The following is a 27,054-nucleotide window of genomic DNA, read 5'->3' on the forward strand; positions in this document are numbered from 1 at the left end:
TTCTAGAAAACACAAAATACACAAGCATAATATTCCATTAACCCTAAGTATGATGATGTTACCATATCACATAGCCTCTGGAAAACCCCACTGTATACTCAGAAGAAAATCAGAAGTGAAAATGGCAAATCATACCTTAATATTTTTATGAAAATAGTAAGACCTTACCTCCCCACCAAAGGATCTCAGGACTCCCAGGGGTCCACAGACCACATTTTAAAAAATCACAGATACAAGCTGTATGACTGGCCTCAGGCAAATTTTTTTACCTTGTTAAACTGTTTTTAAAATGAGGAAAATGGTAACACCAACCTAGTGGGCTTGTAAAGATTTAATGAATAAATACGCATTATTCACAAATGACAAACGTGAGCATTTTGCTAATATTAGCTATTATTATTTATGAAAAATTACTTAGAATGATATATATGCTTAAATGCATAGGAAGTAAGTAACCTCTGGATGAAGAAATTTTTTAAACAGACATTTAAGTTGAAATTTTTTAAACAGATATTTAAGTTGAAGTATAATATACATACTGAAAAAAGCATAAGGCATAAAGTATACAGCTTGATGATTTTTCACACAGTAAACATACTTTATTTAATGTCATCTTATTAACAACAACAAAAAAGCTACTGTTAGGAGTTTCCGTTGTGGCTCAGTGGTAACAAACCCGACTAATATCCATGAGGACATGGGTTTGATCCCTGGCCTTACTCAGTGGGTTGGGAATCCAGCGTTGCCGTGAGCTGGGTGTAGGCTGCAGGTGCAGCTCAGATCCTGTGTTGCTGTAGCTGTGGCAGAGGCCTGCAGCTGCAGCTATGATTCAACCCCTAGCTTGGGAGAACTTTCATATGCCACAGGTGCGGCCCTAAAAAGACAAACAAACAAAAAACTTGATATTAAACCACAACAGCAGCTCCTTTTCTTACCTACTGCATCCTTTGGCTTTGCTATCCATCTCCCTGTAGGCATCAAGACAGAATATGAGAGGTATGCCTTAACTCTATACCCCTCTGGTGCCATCAGATTCCCTTTAGCTGGAGGAAAAGGGCACAGTGCAAAACCAAACCTAAACCAACCTTGGTTCATTATACAGCTGGAATTTCATCAGTGTCCAATTTAGTAAACTCTAAAGTTCACTGAAAAAATAACCATTATAAGTCACATTTATCATGTCTCTACCATGGGTACAGAGTTCATTTGGGGGTAACTTGTGCCGCCTCCAAAAAAACAAAAAAACAAACAAACAAAAACACCAAATTATTCTCCATAACAAGGTTCTTTATATAACAACACAGATATTGTGTAATAATCATGGTGAGAGATTTTTTTCCCCTTCTCAGAGAAGTTGAGGGTAAAGTCAGTGTCTTGAAAGCCAGGTGGAGGGATTTAACTCTATTTCAGTACAGAATAAATTGCAAAGTGATAATACTATGGAAGATTGGATTATAAACACAGAAGAAATTCTCCAATATTCACCCCATTACAGTTTGGTGAAAGGCAACTTGAAATCTTTAAAAATTCTTTTAGCTCCACTGAAAAGTATTTGCTCTCTAATATTGTTGCCCTTCTACAAAAGTAGTTAAAACTATACTTTCTTTAGCACTACATTGTCTCAAAAAATTAGTCCACTGGCTTCTAGAAAGAAAATTTAAAACATAAATAAAAATCTTTTCCAATTCTGTCAATACCTACCAACTTAAAAAATTCTACAAAACATAAAAACACATAAGCACACATTCCAATAACCATCAGAATGATGATGTCACCATGTCATGTAGCTGCTGGAAAACTCCACTATACGATCCTGAGAGAATGACAGTGAAAAAGGCAGATAAATTGTGAAACATTACTTAACATCTTGGTTAAGTCCTTAAATGCATAGTTACCTCTAAGCACTAAATAAAAGAATTTCCAATTGTGTTAAGAAGTTAGCATGTGATATATAAAGTTACATTTTCTATTTTTTTTTTTTTTTAATCCAGCGGCATATGGAGGTTCCCAGGCTAGGGGTCAAATCGGAGCTGTAGCCACCGACCTACACCACAGTCACAGCAACGCCAGAACCAAGCCATGTCTGCGACCTACACCACAGCTCACGGTAACGCTGGATCCTTAACCCACTGAGCGAGGCCTGGTATCAAACCCGCAACTTCATGGTTCCTAGTCAGATTCATAAACCACTGAGCCACGACGGGAACTCCCTAAAGTTACATTTTCTAAAAGACCAAATTTTTTTTTCCCTAAAAACATAAATCATACCTTTGATACCCCAGAGAAGACATCTTTACTTTCTGGCCAAGTATATTCAAGAGCAGTTTTCAAAAACAAAAACAAAAAAAGAGCAGTTTTCAGAAAGCAACCAGGAAGAGAGAAGCAGCACCAAGACGAAGGAGGGCACTGAATGCCACAGTCGACTTCACTTATCAGTACCAGCCCTGAACACTCATTCCCACATGCCATCTAACAATCAGGCAAGTGAGGTAAAAGCTCAACTCAAATAAAAAATATTACCTGTAGAAAGCTTTTTCTTGGGGAAAAAAGTAACCCTGCAGGCACCAATATATAAATCCTGCACGAATAATACAACTATGCCAGGGAAAAAATGATGGCAGCATTGTATCCCAACACACACTGACTAAGGGGGTCAAACTAACAATAATACTAAAAGAAAAACACGGTTGCTTTAGAAATTCATTTATTGACAAATGATCTGTGCAGCCACACTGATAAACAAATCTTTGAGTATTATACACAGCCCTCACCATGCAGTGGCCTTAACATGCAGAGATCAGAGTCAGACTTCTCGAACAGCAAGAATCAAGATAAGGCTATGGAAGGAAGGAAAGAGAAAGGCTGTGAGGAGGCAGAGATGAGGGGTGACAGTGAGGCTGGCGCTCCCCAGCAGAGCTTGCAGCAGAGCTGAAGGGTGGGGCCAAGCTGGCTGGGAGCTCCTTCCATCTGCAGGTCTGTAGTGAGGAAAGAGTGCCTTCTGTGGCTCACACTCTCCCAGGGAACTTTGCACAGTCCCGCTGATATCATCATTGTTTCGCGTGCCACTGCCCTGAGAAGTAAACAGAAAAGAGCTACAATATCACAATTCCATCAGTGGCATGGGAAGGCCAGGGTTAGGGTAGGGTGAAGGAACAGGATCTAACAAACATAAAAGGCACCGACTTTAGAAGAAAACGGGCAGAGCAAAGTAAAAGGTAAAAACTTTAACAATTATTTTGTTAAAGATAAAATTCTGAGTAGTAAAGGAATTGAAAGCAGGCTCTCAAAGAGATATCTATATACTCATGCTCACAGAGCACTATTCACTATAGCCAAGAGGTAGAAAGAACCTAAATGTCTATGGATGGAACCCTGGATAAACAAAATGTGGTACAGTTGGCCCTCCATATCCATGGGTTCCACAGCTGTTGAGTCAACCAACCACAGGCCAAAAAATTCAGAAAAAAAAAAAATTAGACAAAGTTACAAAAAGCAAAACTTGAGACTGCTGTGTGTTGGACTATTCACATGACATTTACATTGTATTTGGTATTAAAATTAACTTAAAGGGGGTTCCCTTTGTGGCTCAGCGGAAACGTGGGTTTGATCCCTGGCCTCGCTTGGTGGGTTAAGGATCCAGCATTGCCATCAGCTATGGTATAGGTCGCAGACGAAGCTCAGATCTTGCATTGCTATGGCTGTAGTTTAGGCTGGCAGCTATAGTTCCAATTCAAGCCCTAGCCTGGGAACCTCCATATGCCGAAGGTGCGGCCCTAACAAGACAAAAAAAAAAAAAAAAAAAAAAAAAAATTTAGAGATGATTTGAAGTATACAGGAGTGTATGCATATAATACCATGCTATTTTAAATAAAGGACTGAGCATTCACAGATACCGAAGGAGGTCCTGGAACCAAGGGAAATCGAAGGATGACAGTATATACATCCAATGGAATATTATTCAACATTAAAAAGGAAGGAAGTCCTGCCACATGCGACAACATGGGGACATTATGCTAAGTAGAACAAGCCAGTCACAAAAAGACAAATACTGTATGATTCCACTTATATGAAGTATCTCGAGAAGTCAAATCCATAGAAACAAAAAATAGAATGGTGATTGACAGGGACATGGAGGAAGAGTTGGTTAATGGACACAGATGAGTTTCAGGTTTGCAAGATGAAAAGTTCTGGAGATATTTCACAAAAAGATGAATATACTTAGTACAACTAAACTATATACTTAAAACTTGTTTAAGATGGTAAATTTTGTGCTATATGTTTTTTACCACAATAAAAAAAGAAATTCTGGGTAGTTATTAAAAGTTAGGGTAGGAGTTCCCATTGTGGCTGCACGAAAACAAATCTGAGTAGTATCCATGAGGATGCAGGTTCGATCCCTGTGTTGTGGTATAGGTCGAAGACACGGCTCAGATCTGGTGTTGCTGTGGCTATGGCACAGGCCAGTGGCTACAGCTCCGATTCAATCCCTAGCCTGGGAACCTCCATATGCCACAGGAACAGCCCTAAAAAGACTAAAATAAAATAAAATAAAATAAAAGTCAGGGTACAAAGGGAAGGGAAAAATACAAACCTTCTAGAATTTGTAGATATTTGATCTAGGTAGAGAGATTAATAAGATCACACATCTGTAATTCTCTTTTAAACTATTAAAAAAAGAGTTTAATGGTTGGGGCAATATCTGGAGCTATAAGAAATAATGCAAATCTGAGCTCCAGTGGGCTTCGGAGGTACATTTCCAGAGGAGAGCTTTGGAAAGAGAGGTAGACCCTGTGAAAGCTGAACATACCTAAGTTCTCCCTGTGCCCACAACCATCTTGGCTGACAGTTTGATGACTGTGGACAACCATGAGATAGCATGGTGTCCTTGGGGAACTACCCAGGAAAGCTACCCCCCCAAATTTCCACGTTCCTCACTGGCAATTAAAATGACAATGATCCTTTTCTCAGCACCTTGTGAGGATGTTCAATTTTGACTGTTTTTCACGATCCACCTCAGGAGAAGTCAATTTGTCCACAGGAGGCGTAGTTTCCAAAGCTGTCTACAGTGAACCTCTGAGAGATGTGAATTGAGTTGAGCTTCAGAGTACCAAAGTAGAAGTTCTCAAACAGCTGAGAAGGAAGAATAAAAACTAAGAGTGAATATCCAAAGAAAATCATAGATGAGAACATTAAACATCAGATTCTCTTGTAAAAACACAACAATTCCAGCGAACCTCCTGTGCTTTCTTTTGAGTACTTAATCTGAAAAATGATCCTGGAGAGGAGAGATGGGAGTGGGCGTGAGAAAAGAACAGTAGCTCTTCTAATTAATTTGAAAAGCCTCCTCTGACAAAATGCACTAGAGAAAGGGGTCTGAAACGTCAATTCTAAAATGTATCTATTGAGCAGATATAACCAAGAACTTGTAACAAACATCTTGCAGCCATACCCTGATTCATAGAGCCTAACAAAGCTGCTTCTATGACGTTCAGTTATTGACCCTGGAGGATGTTAGTTTTGTTACAGACAGGATAAAATTTGATATAATACATTCCTCTACCTAGTCAACAACATTTATTAGAAACACAGACTAAAATAAACAGAAGATAAGGTTCCTGCCCTACAAATGACTCTGATAACCCAAAGAGGAATAGAGAATACTCACACACACAAAACAGCCAGAGGAACACGTCCAATGGATGATATAACAAGTACAAATGATAATATTTACCAAAAACCTTTCATTAGACTTTGGATTCAAGCCAGCAACCCAAAGCAAATGCTCTTGACTACAACTCTTTATTTAAAAAGGTTTCAACTTTGTCAGAGAGAGGGATGAGCCACACTCCGAGCAAGACGTGCTCTTGTGATTAGCACATTCACGAGGCAGAACGCAAAATGACATTAGAATTCATCCCAGGAAAACTGAGCCACACTGCTTAGATAAGGAGTGTCGAAGAACAAAGGGCTGACCTTCTTCTGTTAGGATGCAAGAGTGGCTCTTCCTTAAAATGTCAGTATGATCCCAAGAAAGCCTTCAGTATGTGAACCAACAAGGCTTGAGTAGAACCTAAGGCTGAGACCTTTGCACATTAGCAAGTAACTGTCTTGTCTCTTCACTTATTTTTATACTATCTCTATAGCCATGGACTTCAGCCACTGTCGCCTTTCCTCTTCCTGCAATTAATGGCCTAGCAAAATGGCTGGGGTTCATTAAAGACTAACTTTATAAAGCCCAGCAAATATTGATTCTTCAACATGACATCAACTTGACCCCAAAAATCTATTTAGAGGTTGTGCGCCACATTGTCTTGTCTTTCTGAAAGGTGATCAGCTCTTGCCTGCACTGATTTACACAATTAACTTCCCTTCCTGGCTTTGGCAGCCTGTTCAAACCAAATCCACCCTTTTGTGTAAAAAAAAATACAGCCTGAAATGTTTATCGGCTAATCCCTTTGCTGAACATTAATTTGAAGTGAAAGCCACGTCAACGAGACTGACAGATTTATAGCTTTGCAAACTGAAGCCTTCTAGGTACAAAAAAGACACAAGCAAAGGGGCGAAAAAAGAAAAGACAAAACCAAACTACAAGGGAATTCATAATACTTTCAACAAGTTACTTTTTAGGGATTAGCAGCCCATGGGTCCTCTACCTCCTCTTTGTGCCTCTGTTTCCAAGTGATAGAGACACCAGGGCTAGGAGCTGGAAAGTGACTTACCTCCCACTTCACTTTGCCTTATACTTATACCCTCCAGATGTCATGATTTGCCAGGGAGGTTTCTCATGCTTTATGTTTAAAGCAAAGAGTACGTATGGTGGTAATGAAGTTAGCTGGGATGTGATTTCAATGCAGTAGTTACAAAAATTAAGAGAGAAGACTGATCTCAAATCCTCATATTCCCCTACGGCAAGAGCAGCCAGTGGAAAGAATGAAGGCAGTCTAAGCTTACAACAGGCACGTGGGAGCTGGGTGGCTGTGGGCAGACGACACACCCACGGTACAAGATCATAACAGGCAGACTCAAGAGGACTGAACAAGTCAGAGGACCTTCCTTGTCAACTGTAAAGCACTACTGACAATTAAACATTTCCTATGATATTTATAACATCTCTCTGCTCTTCATTTTATTTTTTGAGGGGGGTGGTGCCCACATGTGGAAGTTCCCAGACTAGGGATTAAACCCCCGCCACAGCAGCAACCAAGCCACTGCAGTGACAATGCCAGATCCTTAACCTGCTGTGCCACAAGAGAACAACTCTCTGCTCTTCTCAACTCGCCCTTTATTCTGCCTCCAGAGACTGCCATCTTCTTCCACACCTCTGATAACATCAAATGGATGTCTTAGCCAAAGTTCCCAGTGCAGTGCCAAGTTTCATGTTGGCCTCTCCTGTCTCCATGTTCTCATATTCCTGTACGTTTATGATGATTTAGTAACAATTTTTTCATAGTTATTTTATTGTTTAGTCATTGTTACACCTTTAGTCTTAAGCTTTTCTTTAGTTCTTCCAACTACTTCTAGTGACTCATTAAAATATAAGCTCTACAGAAGAAGGGTTTTTATATTCTTCAAAGCTGAATCCCACTGTATGCTGTTAACTGTATCTAATAGATTGTATATGATCGATACATATTTGCTGGATAAAATGACAACAGAAACAAATGTTGTAGATGTCTGTTTACTTTGTGTCAGAAAAGAAAAAACTATGACATGGCCTTGTTTAGATGGACAGAAAGAATCTTATTTATGGATCACCACCTAGGAATCCTTGAACAAGACAACTCACATGGTATTACCTCCAATCATATCTCAGCTGTAACTAGTTGTCAAGAAAGTATTTGTAGTCACTAATGGAAATTTCATGTATTCCTTTATATTTCTATGTGCTTCTTATTTGTCAAGACCTAGCCTTCAAATTTCTGATCTGGAATGTCACTGAGCACCTGATGTTGTGCACATGTACAGAGGCATATGATGTGGCTCTGTCTCCCGGGCACTTGCCATCTGGTGAGGGAGACAGCGTGTGTGTCAAAGGAGGCATGCTGATGACATGGGTGTGTTCACCGTGTGAAAAGTTACTGTATTATATATTTGATTAAAAAGTTTACCTAAAATAGGAGTTCCTGTCATGGCTCAGTGGGTAATGAACCCAACTAGCATACATGAGGACGCAGGTTCGATCCCTGGCCTCACTCAGTGGGTTAGGGATCCGGTGTTGCTGTGAGCTCTGCTGTAGGTTGCAGACAAAGCTCAGATCCCACATTGCTGTGGCTGTGGCATATGCCAACAGCTGCAGCTCTGATTTGATTCTGAGCCTGGAAACCCTGACATGGCCTGAGTGCGGCCCTAAAAAGACAAAGAAAAAAAGAAGCACTGAGAAAACGAAAAGACATAGGAGAGTGAATCAGATTAAGAGGGGCCCTAAGGTCAGATTCAGAAGTGAGACTTCATTCTAGACAGTGAGAACCACAGAAAGTTTCTAAGTAGGTTTGTGGCCCATGATGAAAACCATGTTTTAGGGAAATTAACCTGGGTGTAGTCTATTGTGCTGAGTGGAGAAATGAACAAGAAAAGAAAGAAAAGGAGACCAGAGTAGCAGTTAAGCCGTGAGACAATGAGTGTCTCTTAACTAAAAGAGTAGTAGTGGGCCAGGAGAGATTGTAGCAGATGTGAAATACTATGAATAAAACAAAGAATGGACTCGGATTTTCTAGATGAGAGGAAGGAGATCGGGAGAAAAGTCATGGACAACAGGGTAAAGGGGTATGTGAGGGTGCCATTGATAGAACAGAATATTTCTGAGTGGGAGCTATTTTATGGGGAAAAACACAAATTTCAGGTCTGTTTACACACTCATGTCTGTATCTTTAGTTGTATGTATCTCAAGTCTTCCTCCAACCTAGAGTTTGCCTAGTATGCTCTGAGTATACATATTAAAGACATGAAATCAGTGGCACATCACCATAAAAAAACTTTCCAAGTGTCCATTTTCTTAAAAATTGAGTAGTAGTTCTTCAAATATCAGGGAAATGAACTCTTTGTGTGATGAACTGCAAATGTGTCTTCCCCCAGTGTGCATCTGTCTTTTGACTTTGCTTGTGGTGATTTCTGCCATATCAATTTTTATTTTTATTTTTGGTGTGTGTACGTTTTAGCCCGCACCCGTGGCATATGGAGGTTCCCAGACTAGGGATCAAATCAGAGCTACAGCCATCAGCCTACGCCACAGTCACAGCAATGCCAGATCTGAGCTTCGTCTGCGACCTACACCACAGCTCACAGCAACACTGGATCCTTAACCCACTGAGCAAGGCCAGGGATCAAACTTGCAACCTCGTGGTTACTAGTCAGATTCATTTATGTTGCGCCACAACGGGAACTCGTCATTTTTAATTTTTATAAACTCAAATATATAGCAGAACAGGAGATTGCTAAAACAAAGTTATGTAATGCCAATATAGTTATATATTAAAAGATCAAGGTGAGGAGTTCCCTTGATGGTCAGTGGGTTAAGGGTCCATCATTGACATTGCCATGGCTCAGGTCACTGCTGTGGCTAGGGTTCCATCCCTGGTCTAGAAAACCTGCATATGCTGCAGGTGCAGCCAAAATATAAAAATTAAAAAAAAATTAAAAAGGAGTTCACGTCATGGCGCAGCAGAAACAAATCCACTAGGAACCATGAGGTTGTGGTTTTGATTCCTGGCCTCACTCAGTGGATTAAGGATCCAGGATTGCTGGGAGCTGTGGTGTAGGTCACAGACACAGCTCAGATCCTTCATTGCTGTGGCTGTGGTGCAGGCTGGCAGCTGTAGCTCCAATTCGACCCCTAGCCTGGAAACCTCCATGTGCCAAGGGTATGGCCCTAAAAAGCAAAAAAAAAAAAAAAAAAAAAAATCAAAGTGAACAACAAATACCTAAGTACTGACAATAGCACTAATGAAATACAGCTCATGGTAGCCAAAGTTTATTGAGCAAGCACATATGTGGAGCATTATACTTCAGGCTCTATGACTGCCTCCTCACAACCCCAAGAAGCAGATACAATTATTAATCCCCATTTTAGAGGTGAATCTGAGGTTCAAAAGGCTAAAGCAACTTGCCCAAGGATACAAAGCAAGTAAATAGTGGAAAACTGACATTCATAAAGCTGGAAAAGAAAAAAAAAAGAGAGAAAGTTTCCAACCCAAGTAGTCTGAGCTCGTCAACCCAGCACCCACAGCCCTCCTATGGGTGGTAGTGCCTCTTAAAACCTGGTCCTGTTCAAACCACAGTGAGGAAGCTTGACTGCAAAACTCCCAAAGACTGAGAGGAACTTACTCTTTTGCTTGTTATTGCTACTTCCACTGTCACCTTTCATCCTGGACCTGGTTTAAGAATGAGACGACTCTACTTCAGCTAGAAGAATTTTAATTGAATTTGGGGTGAAAATAAGCACAAATCAACTAAATGTCTCCATTTAATTAGGTACCTGAATGGAGAAGAGGAAAATTAGCTTAAACTACAAGTTTGAAAAAAAGAGGAAAGAAATCTGGTGGCTCTTTATAGCCTAAAGTAGTTCAAGAAGAGCTAAGGGGTCTATTGTTTAGAAAATAAAAGACTTAACAGGAAAATTTTAAATTAAAAAAGAATCACGGCAAGGTATTTAAATCATGTGGAGTTTTTTTCTTCTCCCTGTTGTTCTGGAACAATTCCCCTGGGGATTTTGAAACCTAAACCATTTTCTTTCTGAGAACCTCTCTGACGAACACATAGAGAGAGCCCTGGTGTGTTGGAAGCTAGCATTTTTTAAAAGCCTGTCGTAGAGAAACATAACAATGAACAGCTGCACAAAACTACAAATATTTGAAAAAGAAATAAAAAACAAAACTTAAGAGGGCCAATATTTTTGATATCGCTTTTGGTAAGAAGTACTGATTTAGGCAATTTATGAAACTTTATACTTTCCTTGGATTATAAAAACGTAGCCCACCTAATTCTCAGGCAGAGCCTCCTTGCCTGCTCTCTTTCATCTCTCACAAGCATCCTATCTTAATAAATCTATTTCCTGCTTTAAAAAAAAAAAAAAAGAAAAAGAAAAAGAAAATTTAAAACCAAGTATATGACATTTAAAAACTGTTATACATACAGCTACTATCTTTTATTGACTGCTCACAGTTATCTTGAGAAAATTAAACAAACTTTTTCTATTACCACGTAAAGAGAGAAATATGGACCACTCAAGATGAAAGATTTTTGGTCAAAACCAAATCTTAAGACAAAGGTCCAACCATCCTGCTGTCCCCTGCTCACATAATCTGTAAAGCCTACCGTTTTCAGTTTGTACATGTTTGTTTCCTAGGGAGACTATCGAAGGAATTACTGATTTATGGAAGTATAGTGGTATATATTGAAAGAAAACAAATGGCAAGATTTAACGGCTAACTGTGGCCATTCTTCCTTGCATTCATTTCATGCCTTCCTCCTTCCTATGACACAACCATAAAAGACCAGAAATAACTCCACAAAAATGGAGTTTGTAATGAGGCTGCAAAGATGAGCTTGAAAATCTCAGTGAGAGGAGGAGGGAGGAACCTTCTCTCATCTGTGATCTCAAGCCATAACACTGAATAAATGGTCAACTTCAGTAGCGTAACTGTTGCAGGAAGGGGAACCCCTTCCAGGGCCTGAGCATGGGCTCTTGGTCTAACACTCAGAAATGAATGTCCGAGGAGACACATGTGCTGGGGAGAGCAGCAGGGTAAGGGAACTCAGGAGAACTGCCCTGCCATGTGGCTCGTGATCTCAGGTTTTACGGGAATAAGGGTTAGCTTCCAGCCTGTCTCTGGCCAATCACCTTGCTTAGCCTATATTTGGTCTGGCTCAGGGTCCTTCTGGGTGGGGCGTGAAACTCTCAGCCAAGATGGATTCCAGCGCCAAGGATTCTGGGAGGCTGGTCATCTCCCTCCTATCAGCCCCTTCCAAATCCTCCCAGGGTAGCACCATGTTCCTTATCAGGGCCTACTGCTCTGAGACAACTTGTGGACGCTGCCATTACCGTGCCTGGCCAAGGTGGGTGGTTTCAGTCAATGGTTTGTTCATAATGACAAACATGTAGGGGACCCCTATCCACGTGGCTTCCCAAATGGGGCTCATTCTCGTTCTTCAATCTTAGACCATGTAGTAGTCACTGTCTTCAAAAATCTCTCCTTTAAGAAAATCTATCTCTCATGCTGGATGACCTCAGTGAACTACATGTTGTCTAAATGACTTCAAAAAGAGGAAATTCAATTTTGAAGTCTAAAATGAAGATTCAAAATAAATTAAGTCCTGGCAAAAGAAATAAAAGCTAAAATAAACAAATGGAACCTAATTATATTTAAAAGTTTTTGCACAGCAAAGAAAACCACTGACAAAACAAAAAGGAGAAAACATTTGCAAATGACATGTCCAACGAGGGTTAATATTCAAAATACGAAAACAGCTCATACCATATATATATATATATATATACATATATATATAAACGATTAAAAAATGGACAGAAGACCTGAATAGATGTTTTCCCAAAGATATACAGGATGGCTAAAAGGCACATGAAAAAATACTCAATATCATTAATTATTAGAGAAATAAAAATCAAAACAATGAGCTATCGCCTCACACCTGTGAGAGTCACTATCATCAAAAAGTCTACAAAAATTCCCTTACGGCTCAGTGGGTTAAGGATCCAGCGTTGTCATTCCAGTTGCTACTGTGGCATGGGTTTGGTACCTGGCCTGGGAATTTCTGCATGCCACAGGTGCAGCCAAAAAGAAAAAAGAAAAAAAGGGTCTACAAATAAAAAATGATAAAAAATGTTGGTGAGGATGTAGGGAAATGAAAACCCTTGTATACTTTTAGTGGGAATGTAAATTGGTACAGCCACTATGGAAAACAGTATGAAGATTTCTCAAAAAAACTAAGAACTACCATACGATCCAGCAATTCCACTCCTGGGTATATATCCAAAAAAAATGAAAACACTTATTAATTCAAAAAGACACATACACCCCAATGTTCACAGCAACACAGTTTACATGACAGCCAAAATACAGAAGCAACCCAAGTGTCTGTTCATCAACAAATGGATAAGGAGGTGGTATACACACACAAATATTACTCTGTCATAAAAAAGAATGAAATCCTGGCATTAACAACAACATGAATGGATGTAAAGAGTATTATGCTTGGTGAAATAAGTCAGACAGAGAAAGATAAATACTATATTTTATCACTTACATGTAAAATCTAACAAAATTAAAAATGGAGGATTTCCCTTGTGGTGCAGCAGGTTAAGGATCCAGTGGCTTGGGTCACTGCTGTGGCATGGGTTTGATACTTGGCCCAAGAACTTTCGCACACGGCAGGTGTAGCCAAAAAAAAAAAAAATTTTTTTTTAAACAAAAAAACAGAAACAACACAAATGTATATAGCAAAATAGAGAAACGGAATCACAGATATAGAAAACAAACTAGTGGTTACCAGTGCAGAAAGGGAAAGGGGGAGGGACAAAGAGAGGGGATTAAGAGACACAAAATACTATGTATAATATAGGTAAGCACCAAGGACATATTGCACAGCATAAGGAATTATAGCCATTATTTTGGAATAATTTTAAATGTAGTATAATCTATATAAATACTGAATCACGCTGCTGTACACCTAAAACTAATATAACACGGTAAATCAACTATACTTCTAATCATTTTCTGTATCCATACATGCAGAAGTTCCCAGGCCAGTGCTAAACCCCTGCCACAGCTATAACCAGAGCCACAGCAGTGATAACACTGGATCCTCAACCACTGAGCCACAAGGGAACTTCTCAATTATACTTCAATTTTTAAAAAAAATTTAAGTCCTGGAGTTTCCATTGTGCCGCAATAGAAATGAATCAAACTAAGAATCATGAGGTTGCTGGTTTGGTCTCTGGCCTCACTCAGTGGGTTAAGGATCCGGCATTGCTGTGAGCTGTGGTGCAGGTTGCAGACACGGCTCGGATCCCAGCAGCCACAGCTCCAATTAGACCCCTAGTCTGGGAACCTCTCAGGTGTGGCCCTAAAAAGCATAATCTGATACAAGTGAAAATAAGTACTAGTGTTCAATTAATGCAAGTATTTAGAAGGATGTAGCAGGTCCTGTTTCCCCTCAAAAAAGGATATTTTCTATTGTTTTCATGTATGGCAATTAGACTTTTGAAGCCTAAAGTAAACAGGAATAGCAAATGCATGCTACTTTGAAGTTTTCTCAGTGTTTTTCTTTCATCATCCGTTTTATCAACTATTTCTCACAATTATCCCCTGTTTACAGATAAAAGTAACAGTAATAACACTATCTTGTACTTAATAATAATGCTTACCCACTACCTCCCTACCAGGGATGGTATGAGGATGAATGGAAGACAGTGACAAGCACTTTGAGCTCTTTGGAAGGCACTCCCGCAGGAAGCCTTGCTGAGGCTAAATAACACCTTTCATCTCAGGATCTAAAAGTATCTCACAAAGCCCAGCTCATTAACCCTTCAAAAAATCACTGTGACATAAACCAGAGCTCAGCGTTATTATCCCCACTTAAAAGATAAGAGACAGAGGCAGGCTAGGCCTACTAACATTGTGGCATCAATTTAAGAGTTCCTGGGACCAGGCCTAGAACACAGGCCAATAGAAGGCCGTGTCCACAAAGCAGGGTGCATTTGTCTCACAATCTGAGTAACAAATCTGTACCAAAGAATGCCAAGTGGGGAAGAAACTTCATCCTGAGGCTCTGGGTATTGCAATGAGACAGCAAAGGAAGCATTCACTTGGTTTTGTGGTCAAGAAAGAGAAACAAGTAATGTGAAAAACTATACTCACAGCCCTTGGAAGATCTTAACTGAAAAATAACAAAACAAATGATGGTATGTTTCAGAAGTGTTCTTCACAAAATGGGCCTCTGGGTACAAGATTGCTAAGACTTTAGGTAGTAAACACAAAGATATGGACACCAGACTTTCATAATAGATCTGAAAAACATCACAGCTCTTTATATGTCATATTGCTAATCTCACTCAGAATTAGAATCACAAATAAGTTTTTTCTTTTCCCTCAAATAAGTTTTGCTTCAAAGTTCTATTTGTTAACATTCCCCAAACCTAAAAAAACTGATACGGAGTTTCTGCCAAGGTGTCAGGCAATTAAAACTCTCAAGCTTTCCGGTACCTTGCCTTTTTCTCTTGGCTGCATTCGAGATTCCTCCTGAAGAGGGCAAATACGACAGATGTAAAGAGACAAGAAGGAAAATGGAGAGCCAACACAGCAGGTCAAAACACCTTCCATCTAGAGTTCTCTTGTGGCATAGCAGGTTAAGAATCCAGTGTTGACACTGCAAAGTGGCTCTGGATGCTGCTCCAGCCCAGGTTTGATCCCCGGCCTGGGGACTTCCAAATGCTGTGGGCGCAGCCAAATAAAACCCACCCAAACAAACAAACAAACAAACAACCCTTCCATCTACGTAAAAAAACCATTCAAGTAAGCTACATTAACATAGATTCTTTCTAAATCAGTGCAGAAGAACACAATGGAACCTATTCACAGTAAGGTAAGTCATGCCCCTCTACACACACACAAATATACACACAATGTCACCTGGAAGCCAAAAACATAAACTCCTTTTACACAGAAGAGAGAGATCAAAACAGTTCTTTGGATAAACTAGACTTCAATGCTTTCCTATCAATTACCACATAGTTACTCTCTCCCTCAATTTTTCCATCTTTAAAAGGATATTCTGCAGTTACAGGAAGATAAATTATCAGAGGGAATTTTGAGCTCTATTATTGTCACTAACTATAACCTCTAATGCAACATTATAGGACAAAAAGTCACTTCCTTCAAAGAAAAAAAAGAAAAGGTCTAGCAAGAACTCTGATAGCTTACAGTCTCTGTCTGTGGTCACCATCTGGTCTCATAAGGCTGTAATATTTTTAAACGCTGGAAAAGAAACATCTCCCTCAGAATGAAAGGCAATGTAGTTGTTTGGTGGTTACTATCCCAGAGTCATCTCCAAATACAGTGCTAACTCTGCCCAAGATACCACATTTCATCTGAAACCTCAAACTGCAGTGATCAGTGGAGAGAGAGCCAATAATAACACCTAATAACAGCCAATAAAAAGAGGACATAATGTACTTCCAGAAGGCCGGGGACACCTCATATCCATGGAACCAGTCAAGGCCGGTCTGGAGGAGGAGAAATTCTCATCATCAACTGTTTTCAAAAGGAAAGCAGCAAGGACATAATCAGTGGAACAGGCACAATTTTTCAACCTACTGGCACATCACTCCTGTTTGGGGCATCTCCATTACAGTATCAAAAAGCTTGCATGTCACCAGAGCCCAAGTCCCATCTCCATGGATTGAAATTGCATAGGAACGGTGTCAAGCTCCTTGCACAGAATGGGAACGTGAACTTCCCTCGCTGACTGTGCTCTCTCAGGCCACCTGCTTGTCTTGGCGGCCTCAAGCGTGAGGAATGTTATCAGCTTGACCTGAGGAGGTGCCAGGCAGAAGCCAGACAAACAGCCAGGGAATGAAGGCTTTAAAACCTCCTTCAAATAATTACACAGGGTTGCACTTTTGGATGTTAGACCTGAGCCTCACTGCTGATGTGAGGATTATCAAGTTTAAGACTCTGCTGGTAAGGCTAAATGACCTATTAGAGAATGAATTAAAACCGCTATATACAAACAGGATGCCAGGCAGTTCTGCTGAGCACCTCAATACTCAAAAGGCCAAGGGACTTACTTTCCCTCCTTGCAGAACCTTTCAATTTTAAAAAGTAACAAGAAAAAAAAAAAAGTGCGGTGGAGGTAGGAGGCAGGAGGAAAGAAGAGGCTGTGCTGACACGGGGGAAGAACCTAGACCTCTTAGCCCACACACTAGCATTAGCATGCTCTGCCTGGTTCCACAGCAGCGCTGTAGAAATGAATAAGCATCAAGAGATGGGCCCCTGAGAGTTTAGTTCACTGCAAAATTTCTTCCAGAGAAAGCCTTGCCTTGAGGGATGGATATTACTGCTTCACCAGGACAAAACTGCCCCAGGTGGCTGCTAGCTGGCAAGGACTCCTCAAAGCCCTAAGCCTGTGACCACCAACCAGAAGGGCAGCACTAATTTAGGTAGTGTTTCTGTAGATATTTTCTTTCCCTTAGAAGAAGGTTGCTTCATGCTCATTCAAATCTATTACCACTCTTACTTTCAGTTTGATCATCTTCCCTCAGGGATTATTCATAATCATCCCTCAAACAACATCAATAGGAGGTAAGTGTTTGATCTTTGTATTATATATGAGAAAGGAAATGCAAGTCAGCAGAAAGGAACTGCTGAAGGGGAGCACTGGGGACAGCAGCAGAGGTGATTTCTGCTCGGCCTGGGAATCTCCGCACAAATAACTATAGGGAGGCTGGGCACCAAAAGGCTAACTATTGTGCCAAGCAAAAGTTCAGAGAAAGAACACTGAGAAAGGAGAAAACAAAGTCATCAGGTACAGTCATCGTCACTCCACCATTTCCAACAGAAGAACAGCAGCCAGAAAAGTTAAAGAACAAACCAGATGCCCCTTGGCAACATCAGGCACCAGCAAAAGTATATACACATATAAATGAGAGCTGTCCAAAAAATAGCTGGGTTTCAAACGGTTGCTTGGAAGATGAGAGAGAAGTTGCCACATGTTATCTAAGATTTTCATCTAAGTCATCTTATTAGACAATGAGACACAAACTGCTTTGTCAGGACCATAGGAAACCTGCTTTCAGTAGCATCACTGGAGCATTATCTATTATGACACACACTCACTTGCTTGCCTGCAATCCATTACAGGCCTCCCTTCCCTTTGCAAGGTGTGGGCTAAATGCCAAGTGTGTAAAAGGTACTGGAAGAGGGATAAAGTTATCGTCCCAACATATACCTTGGGAGTTGCAACACCTCTACAATTTAAGAAACTGGTATCAGGAGTTCCCTGATGGCCTAGCAGTTAAAGATCCAGCACTGTTACTGCTGTGCACGGGTTTGACCCCTGGCCCGGGAATTTCTGCATGCCACGGACACAGCCAGAAACAAAACAAAGCAACAACAAAAACCAAACAGAAAAGAAAATGGTATCAATGTTTTAACCTAAAACTGAGAGAGTAAACTTTGAACTGGAATTCTGGTTGACTTATATCTTATTTTTCTACCTTCATTTTGTAATAATAATGTTTACATATGAGCATTATTAAATTATTTCATCACTGAGATATGATGAAAGAGGACATTCTTTCTTAAGAAGTCATCACAGTTTTACGTCATAATGAACTTCACTCTCTTTTCTCTCTTTCCACAATGTCCTCTAATTGGGAATAACACTTAGACATTGTTGGCACCAAGCCACCTAATCTAACATGGCTTCATTTGGTCTGGTCTCCAAACAATAGGCTGCCTCAAAAAAGACAGTGTCCTGTCACCGTCTCTGGACATAGATTTATATTTGAATACTTGTATGTTTATACTACAGCTAAAAAACTGCAATGAAATATATAAATACAATGTATTATGCAGTCTTTAAAAGAAATTAATCCTGATAACACTACAATGTGGATGAAATCTGGAAACATCATGTAACTGAAATAAGCCAGAAACAAGGAAAATATTGTATAATTCCACAATGAGATAGGAACAGGAACCAAATTCATAGAGACAGAAAGCGGAATAAGGTTGCCAAGGCTAAAGGGGAAGGAAGGATGAAGAGATATTGTTTAATGGGTACAAAGTTTTAATCTGGGATGATGGAAAAATTCAGAAGATGGATGGTGGTGATGGTTATACAACATGTGGGTGCTCATTAATGCCACTGAGTTATAACACTTAAATTTTAAAACAGTAAACCTTGTGTATATTTTACCACAATTTAAAAAAAGTGCAATAGACCCAAGTGAACCATAATTCAACACACTTTATTTGTGCACTACATGTAAAATGATATACTAGACCCTTAGAAATGAGTACATAAAAGATATTAGTATTTCCCACAATAAGAACAGGTACCCTCATCAAAGAGTTCATAGAAACAGGATAAGGACCAAATAACTGACTTTTTATCCCTACTCCATGCTAATATAGCAGGCATGTAGCTTAGCATTTGATATTTAGTAGACAGTCAATAAAATATTTTCTATCTTGACAAGAACCAGAAATGATTTTTTTAAAAGTAGTTTTAATCTCATTTTTTTTCTACTTTCACTGTCTTTTCCAAACTATGACCTATTTCTTGTCATTGTGTAGGTTTGACTTTTCAAACCCCTCACTCCCCACCTGAGCCAAGACAAAGCATGAAGTATCCCAATACCATTCACTGCAAGGGGAATAACCAATAAGCATAAACTCGAAAGAGAACAAAGGGAGAAGGACAGACACGTCTTGTATGAACAGACAGCAACAGACCAGGGAAGGTGCATCTTTCTAGAACGAATGTTGGCTCTGTCAAAAATCAGGCAACTGCTCATTTCCACTCTCATTTTAACAATGGTTTTTGCCTCTTGACAGTTATACCTTTGGCTGCCCTCATTCGTGTTTTAAGACTTCACTTTTCAGGCAGAGTGACACGTCAAACAAATTCAGAGGATAAATTTTGGAGAAATACTGCTTGGATCTGAATCTTTCCCCTGCCCCAATCCAAAAATCTAAAACAAGAATATACAAAACCAAATCGAAATATTTCAAATGACACTTTTCCTTAAATATCTGATGCTCTAAGAAACCGCCCAATCACCTATCAAACTCTTCGAGTTTTTAACATACAGTACATTATTTCTACTACTAACAAAATATGAAAAGCCCCTAATGACTTCTTACATCTCCCATTTTTATAAATTTTGTTTTGTAATCACCAAGGACAGAGACAGAACCAAACTTTATCACTAATGGAGTAAAACAATAATGGCCATATTTGGGCAAGATGTCTTGTGACAGGTTCCTACCTAAATGCTATATTTTTCTGCTAATCATGCTAATTATAAAATTAGCACCATTTACTTAACAAGTTCACTTTATTCTTCATCAATACTTTTTATTAATACAGTTTGTAATAAGGTATACATGAAAGTGCAAATGAAATCACTGTTTACATTTCAAGTTAACTGGTGCACACTACAGAGAAGCACCAAATTAGTTTTGTACGTACTTTGAAATAAAAGGAATTTAAATGTACTCATTATTAACCCTATCAGCTGAAACTTGCTGATGTGAAGTAATAAAGCTGCAGTCAAATTTAATTGAAAAATGAATTTCACTTATTAATGGAGGATTGTGAGGTATGACTTGGGGCTCTCTCTTCTTGAATTTAGTAAACTAATTTTTAAAAAGAAACATTTGCTAGAAAAGAGTTTAAGTAAACGAAAATTCAATAAGACTGCTGTTAACTAAATACTTAAGATATGGAGTTCCCATCGTGGCGCAGTGGTTAACGAATCCAACTAGGAACCATGAGGCTGAGGGTTTGGTCCCTGGCCTTGCTCAGTGGGTTAAGGATCCGGCACTGCCGTGAGCTGTGGTGTAGGTTGCAGACACGGCTCAGATCCCACGTTGCTGTGACTGTAGCGTAGGCTGGCGGCTATAGCTCCAATTCAACCCCTAGCCTGGGAACCTCCATATGCCGTATGAGCGGCCCAAGAAATGGCAAAAAGTCAAAAAAAGTAAAAAAAAAAAAAGATATCTCTTGAGGCTCTATTAAATATGAGCAGCATATCTAATCATAAAGCAGGAAGTTGCATTATGTGAAATAAAAGAAAATTAAACTAAATACTAACCTTTAAGACAGGGGTCAACAAACTTTTTCCATAAAGGGTCACATGGTCATATGGAGTTGGTCACAACTACTTAACTTTGACACCATGGCACAAAAGCAGTCAGACAGTCCTTACACAAATGAGGATGGCTGTGTTTCAATAAAATTTTACTGAGAAACCCGGTTATTTGAATTTCCTATAATTTCTACTTATCATAAAAGATTATTCTTTTTTTTTTTCAGCCATAAAAAATATAAACACCATTCACAGTTGCAGGGCCATGGACAAAATAGGGAACAGGCCAAATTGGTCCTTAGGCCACAGCTTGCCAGCCCTTGCTCTAAGAGTTTATAATCTCAAATACGGGGCAAAAAATATCCCATGGCAAACAAAATCTTTTTATTCTCCTCTTCCAAAATCTGATTTCTACAGAAGAGCGTTTTAGTTAGCCAATTCAGAAAAGCTCCCCAAATACTTGGCAGGAGCAAGAGACACTGCTAAGTGCTGAGGGGCCTATGACTGGTCTCTGCACAATCAAAGTAAGGAGAGGAGGGAAGGCTCTGAGGTGTGGAAGCATGCCATTGACTGGGATGGTCCTTACCCTTATGGAGGAGGTAACACCTGTACAGGACTTGGAAGAATGAAGAATTTGGATAGAACGAAACTGCAGTAAAAGGAAAACAGAGAGATAGGATGAAACCTTAGGAAGAAGCCATACAAGGCAGTGAATTAAAAAAAAAAAAAATGTAGATACACAAGCAGGAAAAAACCAGGCGTGCCAACTGCCAGTGAAGCCAAGAGGAGAGAACATTTGAAAGAGAAAAAGGCTGAAAGCTTCAATGTGGTTACTGGGGGGGGGGGAGAGGGGAGTAGGTCAATTCACTGGACAAATAGGGGCTATCGGTGACTTTTTACAGTACCATTTCAGTGTAATGATAGAGGTGACAGATAGGTTTCATGGAACTAAACAGGGAATAATTTGAAAGGATGCTGGTGGGAAGAATGGCTTTATAGATAAATGGACTCTATTTTCCTAAATAAAACAAAACAAAAAACAAATCTAGTGAAAAATGCAGGTAACTTATTAGTAACCTGCTCAAATATGAAACATCCTAATCAGGAAATTGTTCCTTAACATTAAATTCTGAGTACCCTTTGAAATCCAATGGCCCAAATTTTGTGGTAAGATCAGGAATTAACAAAAGTTGCACTGATCCTAAATGCTAGGAAAAAACCACAGGCAAGACTTTAGCAAACTTTCTGGAAGATGGTTATTAAAACAAACCAACAAATCAACAAAAAACGCAATCATAACAAATGGTTAATTTCCCAGTCCCCTCCCAAGGGCATGTCTGTCTTTCCTTTTTCAAAAAAATATTTTTATGTTGACATAGTTTTAGTTATAGAAGTTACAAAAACAGTAAAGAGAATTTCTGGATACCTTTTATTTATTTATTTATTTTTTAATAACCTACTTTAAGAACAGCATTCTTTAGCTTATTTCTTATCTTTGCTCTTTGTGAGGCAGATACTGCCAATAGTCTATGGATATTCAGTTTAAAAAGTGCCGGGGCTCAAGTTTAGTTAATTTCGTTCAGGATTCAGTCACTAGTGGTATGAAAGAAAAGTGCAATATAAGCTCACTTAAAACTGCGAAATTCATTTGGCTTCTTTAATCTGTAGGTTGATAGCTTTCATCAGTTCTGGCCCCATTTCTCTCTTCTCCTTCTGGGACTCCAATTAAATGTATATTAGATCTTCTCACTCTATGTGTCTCACCTGTAATTTTTATTCTTCCCCTCTGTTCATGCAACATGTTGGATAATTTCTTCTGCCATAACTTCCAGCTCACTACTTCCCTCTGCAGCTATATCTAATTTGCTAATTTGCTGTTAAACCCCATCCATTGAACTCTTAAGTTCAGTTACCGCATTTTACAGTTCTAGCATTTCTACTTGGTTCTTTTTCAAAAATGCTATAATGACTTTCTCTTTGCAAAGGCTTCCAATCATCTGACTTTAAAAAGTTGTTTTTAGCCTAAGTCTGATAATTCTGATATTTCATGTCTTTAAGCATTCTGGATGTCTGCTTGCTTATGGTGAATGGTTTCCTCATATGCCTAGTTATCTTTGTGTACTGGTCATTTGGGGGGCAAAAGTTCCTAGGAAGAATACTTTTAGGCAGAGGGTGATGGTATTTTCTTCCAGAGACGATTTTTATTTGCTACTGCCAAGTGCCTGGGAATACTATAATCCAGAGACTCTTTCACTAAAGTTCAAGACTCTAAAGTCTTATTTTCTCCTTTTACAACCCTAATAGTTAATTTTTACACTGCCTGAGGATCCTCTTTATCATATTTTTCCCCTCATATTTTCTATTTCTCCACCTTGCGAGATTTCCTTGACTTTATCCTCCAACCCTTAAATGAATACATGTATGTGAGTGTATCTGTTATTTCTATGAACTCTCTTCTCATACAGACCTTTTCTACAACATTTCATTTTTATGTTCCAAGTGAAATTCTTCAGAAAGTTGTACATCTGCTTCTCTAACAAGCTGCCTATTTTACGTGATTGTTGAGACTGATGTGATTATTTCCAATATTATGGATAAAAGCTATTACAAAATATTAGTATGTCCAAGTGAACAGAATTTAATAAGTGTCAACAGGATTTAAGCATAAATAGCTTAAAGAGAAAGTGACATCTGCTTAGTGGTTATGCTTAAATAAAATTAAAATTTCAAGACACAGAAATATCATGAAGTAAAGATGACACTATGGCTACAGTGGTAATGAGAGATAACTTTTTTTTTTTGCTTTTTAGGGCCTCACCCGTGGCATATGAAGGTTCCCAGGCTAGGGGTCTAATTGGAGCTGTGGCCACTGGTCTACCCCAAAGCCACAGCAATGTGGGATCGAGCCACATCTGTGACCTACACCACAGCTCACGGCACCACTGTATCCTTAACCCACTGAGTGAGGCCAGGGATGGAACCTGCATCCTCATGGATCTTGGTCAGACTCGTTAACTGCTGAGCCACAATGGGTACTCTTTTTTTTTTTTTTTTTTTTTAGATAAACTTTATTCTACATTCAATTTGCTGTTATTTATACTGACATAACAATTTAATGGAACATTTAGTGATAGATTTTTCAAGGAAGGCTTTCTGAAAAAGCTGAGTTTTGGGGAAAAAAAATTCTAAGAAGAGCCAAGTGACTAAGAAGTAATTTTCAAAAACAGTATGTAATACAGTACAGAATTGAATTGGATAATAAAAACCACAATACTTTTGCTTCCTTAGAAATCATATACCTTTTTTTTTTTTTTTAATGTACCTGTAGCACATGGAAGTTCCCAGGCTAGGGGTCGAATCGGAGCTGCAGCTGCCGGCCTATACCACAGCCACAGCAACACTGGACCAAGCTGCATCTGTGACCTATACCGCAGCTTGCAGCAACGTCACATCCTTGAACATGGCCAGGGATCAAACCTGAATCCTCATGGATACTAGTTAGGTTCTTAACATGCTGAGCTACAAGAGGAACGCCAAGAAATAATATATTTTCCAAATGTTAATCTTCCTTTATAGTCATTAATATCTTTAAAAACAATTACTACCTAGTTCTCAAACTCATCTCTCTTCCTTTGAAAAAAAAAAAAGTAAATTCATCTTTTCAGTATTCTTTTAATACTGTGAAACAAAGAAATCACTGAAAACAAGCTAAGAGTGTTTAAGAACTTAATTTTGCCTTTGTTACCTTAGGACAAACAGACCAAAGAGTTCGCCAGGGAGACATATGAGGTACAGCCTGCTTTCTGACCTTGGTGCTAGTTACACTGTTCACTTTATGATTATTTGTTAAATAAAACATACATGTTTTATGCACTTTTACCGAAGAAAATAAATAGTATGTATTTTTAAACAGCTTCCTTTACAGAAACTTCTGAAAAAAGCAAAGTAAATAAAGCTCTCATTTAAATGTACTCATTCTAACTGTCCTTTTAAAGGGACAAAGATGGAACAAAAGCAAAAATGAATGAAATAGTTGAGTTACTCTCATTTACATCTTTCAAGAGAAATTTCAATGTAGCTAGACAGATTTAAAACATATTTTCAAGTAAAGTACTATTAAATATTAATATTGTTAAATATTTCCAAATGCCTCTTTTTCTAAATTTAAATATTCTTATATGTAAAATGGAAAAGGCGCAAATTCATCTCCTTTTCACTTGGTTTATGTGTTCCAGGATTTTAAGTACCTAAAGAAATTGCACTTTCACAGTGTCCTTTGATACGGGACCTATAGTACTTTCTATTCCTTTCCAAATACATTACTGTGCTTTTATTTGTACCAAATCCTCTCCTCTGGAGAGTGCAGTTAGGGCTCTAAAGTCTCCTCTCTACTTTGCAGTTAGAAGCTATGCTTTTAAACAGTTAATACTATACCCCTAGTTCAATCTGCTGAGAGCACAGTCTTGGAATACTGATTCAATCGTATAAGGCCATTTCATAAGGCCTCCCAAACAGACTGCCATTAAGACTACTTCTCTCTCCAGAAGTTGGCAGTTAATGACTTTTTCACTTCTGTCTAGTGAGGGAGCAGTTATTTCCTGGCAGTATATCTTTAGGTCAGCATGATTTCTCCATTTACAAGTTTATCACTGCGTTACAGATAAACAGATCCTATCTTTGTTCCTATCTCTTAGATAGGAAATGGAAACTTTTAGACAGGACACTGTCCTATTAATTTGGTCTAGATCTTGTTCACTCACACATCCTTCTTTCAGAGCTATCTGTCATTCTCCCATAAAAAACTACCATAACTAAATGTATTCCTTTTCTGGTTTGAAAAACACAAGGGGATTGTTCTTCAGCTGTCAGTTCTTATTTCAAAGTCCTTCTTAAGGTAAGAAAATTCTTTTTTTAACTAAGAATAACCAGATACTATAGTCTATTGTAGCTGCAACAACTCTCAAAAGAGCTGTACAAAAGAAAAATGTGGCTTCTACCTCCAAAAGTCATTGGAAATTTTTTTTTCTTATTAAGGCATCCAGAACACATAATATCACATGGAGCCAAAAGGACTAATTCTCTTCATGGAGCAGAATAGCAATTGGCTGTTACTCATTAAATTCTTACAGCAGTGAGCAATGACTTGCATTCTCGTTTTGTTTCTCTTTGAATAGCAGATGAAGTTGATTTTTTTCCAAGGCTGCTTCCCATCACCAGCATTCCTGATCCTTGACCTATGCAGCTATTAATATGCTATACACATATGCTTGGGCTCCTTAACAACCAAGGTTAACCTTTCTGTTTACTCCAAGTCAGTTCCTGTCTTGTTAGTGAAAATATGTATTTTTTTCCTTTCTAAACATAATAATTATATCTGCTACCAAAACTATATGTATAAAATCCATCGGTTTTTCTGAATCTTTTTTTTTTTTTTTACAAAGGTTTCAGGGGCCATAGGTTCTCATATTCTAATTAAGAAAGACTTGTCCATCTGTGGTAATTCCAAAAGTTGGGCTGCTATACCTACTTCATAAATATAGTTATCACTTCATGTATGTTTAGGGGGCTAGTTAATGGATACCTCATTTTATCTTTATTCTCAAAGAAAAGTTAATTCCCTTGATTGAATATAAGTGAAAGATTATCTCTAATTCTATAATGATTAAAAAGTAATATATTGGAAATTCTAAAGATGCTTTGTTACAACTACCTGTGTTCAAAGGTACTTCCCCTCCATCTCATAATTTGCCTCCATCATTTTATACTGCAATGGTCTCTGTAACTCTCAAAGACAGGAAACTCCTAGAAGGTAGGGACTGTATCATGATGAGTTTTATCTGAAGGACACATGGTCTGAAAGACGGTATACAGTCCGTAAGTATTTCTGTTGGTGTTAGTATTATTATATTTAACTCAAAAGTCTAATTCTTTTTTTTTTTTTTTTTTGTCTTCTTTTTTAGGGCTAAACCCTCAGCATATGGACATTCTTAGGCTAGGGGTCAAATTGGAGCTGTAGCTGCCAGCCTACACCACAGCCACGGCAACGCCAGATCCTTAACTCACTGAGCAAGGCCAGAGATCGAACCTGTATCAGTCCTCGTGGATACTAATCAGATTTGTTTCTGCTGAGCCACCAAGGGAACTCCTCAAAGGCCTAATTCTTAATTAGCCAGTTTTAGACTAAATGGCACATCCATTTCTCCAACATTTATGTCTAGTCAGAT

General features: G+C 38.8%; 1 protein-coding gene across 22 annotated transcripts in view; it reads right to left on the reverse strand.

The window, feature by feature from the left end:
• Nucleotides 1-2,687: 2,687 nt before the first annotated feature.
• The window catches only part of ASCC1 (activating signal cointegrator 1 complex subunit 1), a 184,240-nt gene continuing 159,873 nt past the window's right edge, over nucleotides 2,688-27,054 (reverse strand). For 19 of the 22 annotated variants that reach the window (XM_084993030.1, XM_084993024.1, XM_084993021.1 and 16 more), the window contains 2 exon segments: nucleotides 4,972-5,130; nucleotides 2,688-3,070 (listed from right to left, as the gene is read on the reverse strand). In XM_084993030.1, coding sequence (XP_084849156.1) covers nucleotides 5,014-5,130 — 117 coding nt within the window. In that variant the 3' untranslated portion in view covers nucleotides 2,688-3,070; nucleotides 4,972-5,013. 22 annotated transcript variants of the gene reach the window in all.

This window comes from Sus scrofa, chromosome 14, assembly GCF_054392235.1.
Source record: "Sus scrofa isolate SSC_HxYL_T2T_F1_AM1 chromosome 14, Sscrofa_HxYL_maternal_Yorkshire_Landrace_v2.0, whole genome shotgun sequence".
Lineage (NCBI taxonomy): Eukaryota > Metazoa > Chordata > Mammalia > Artiodactyla > Suidae > Sus > Sus scrofa.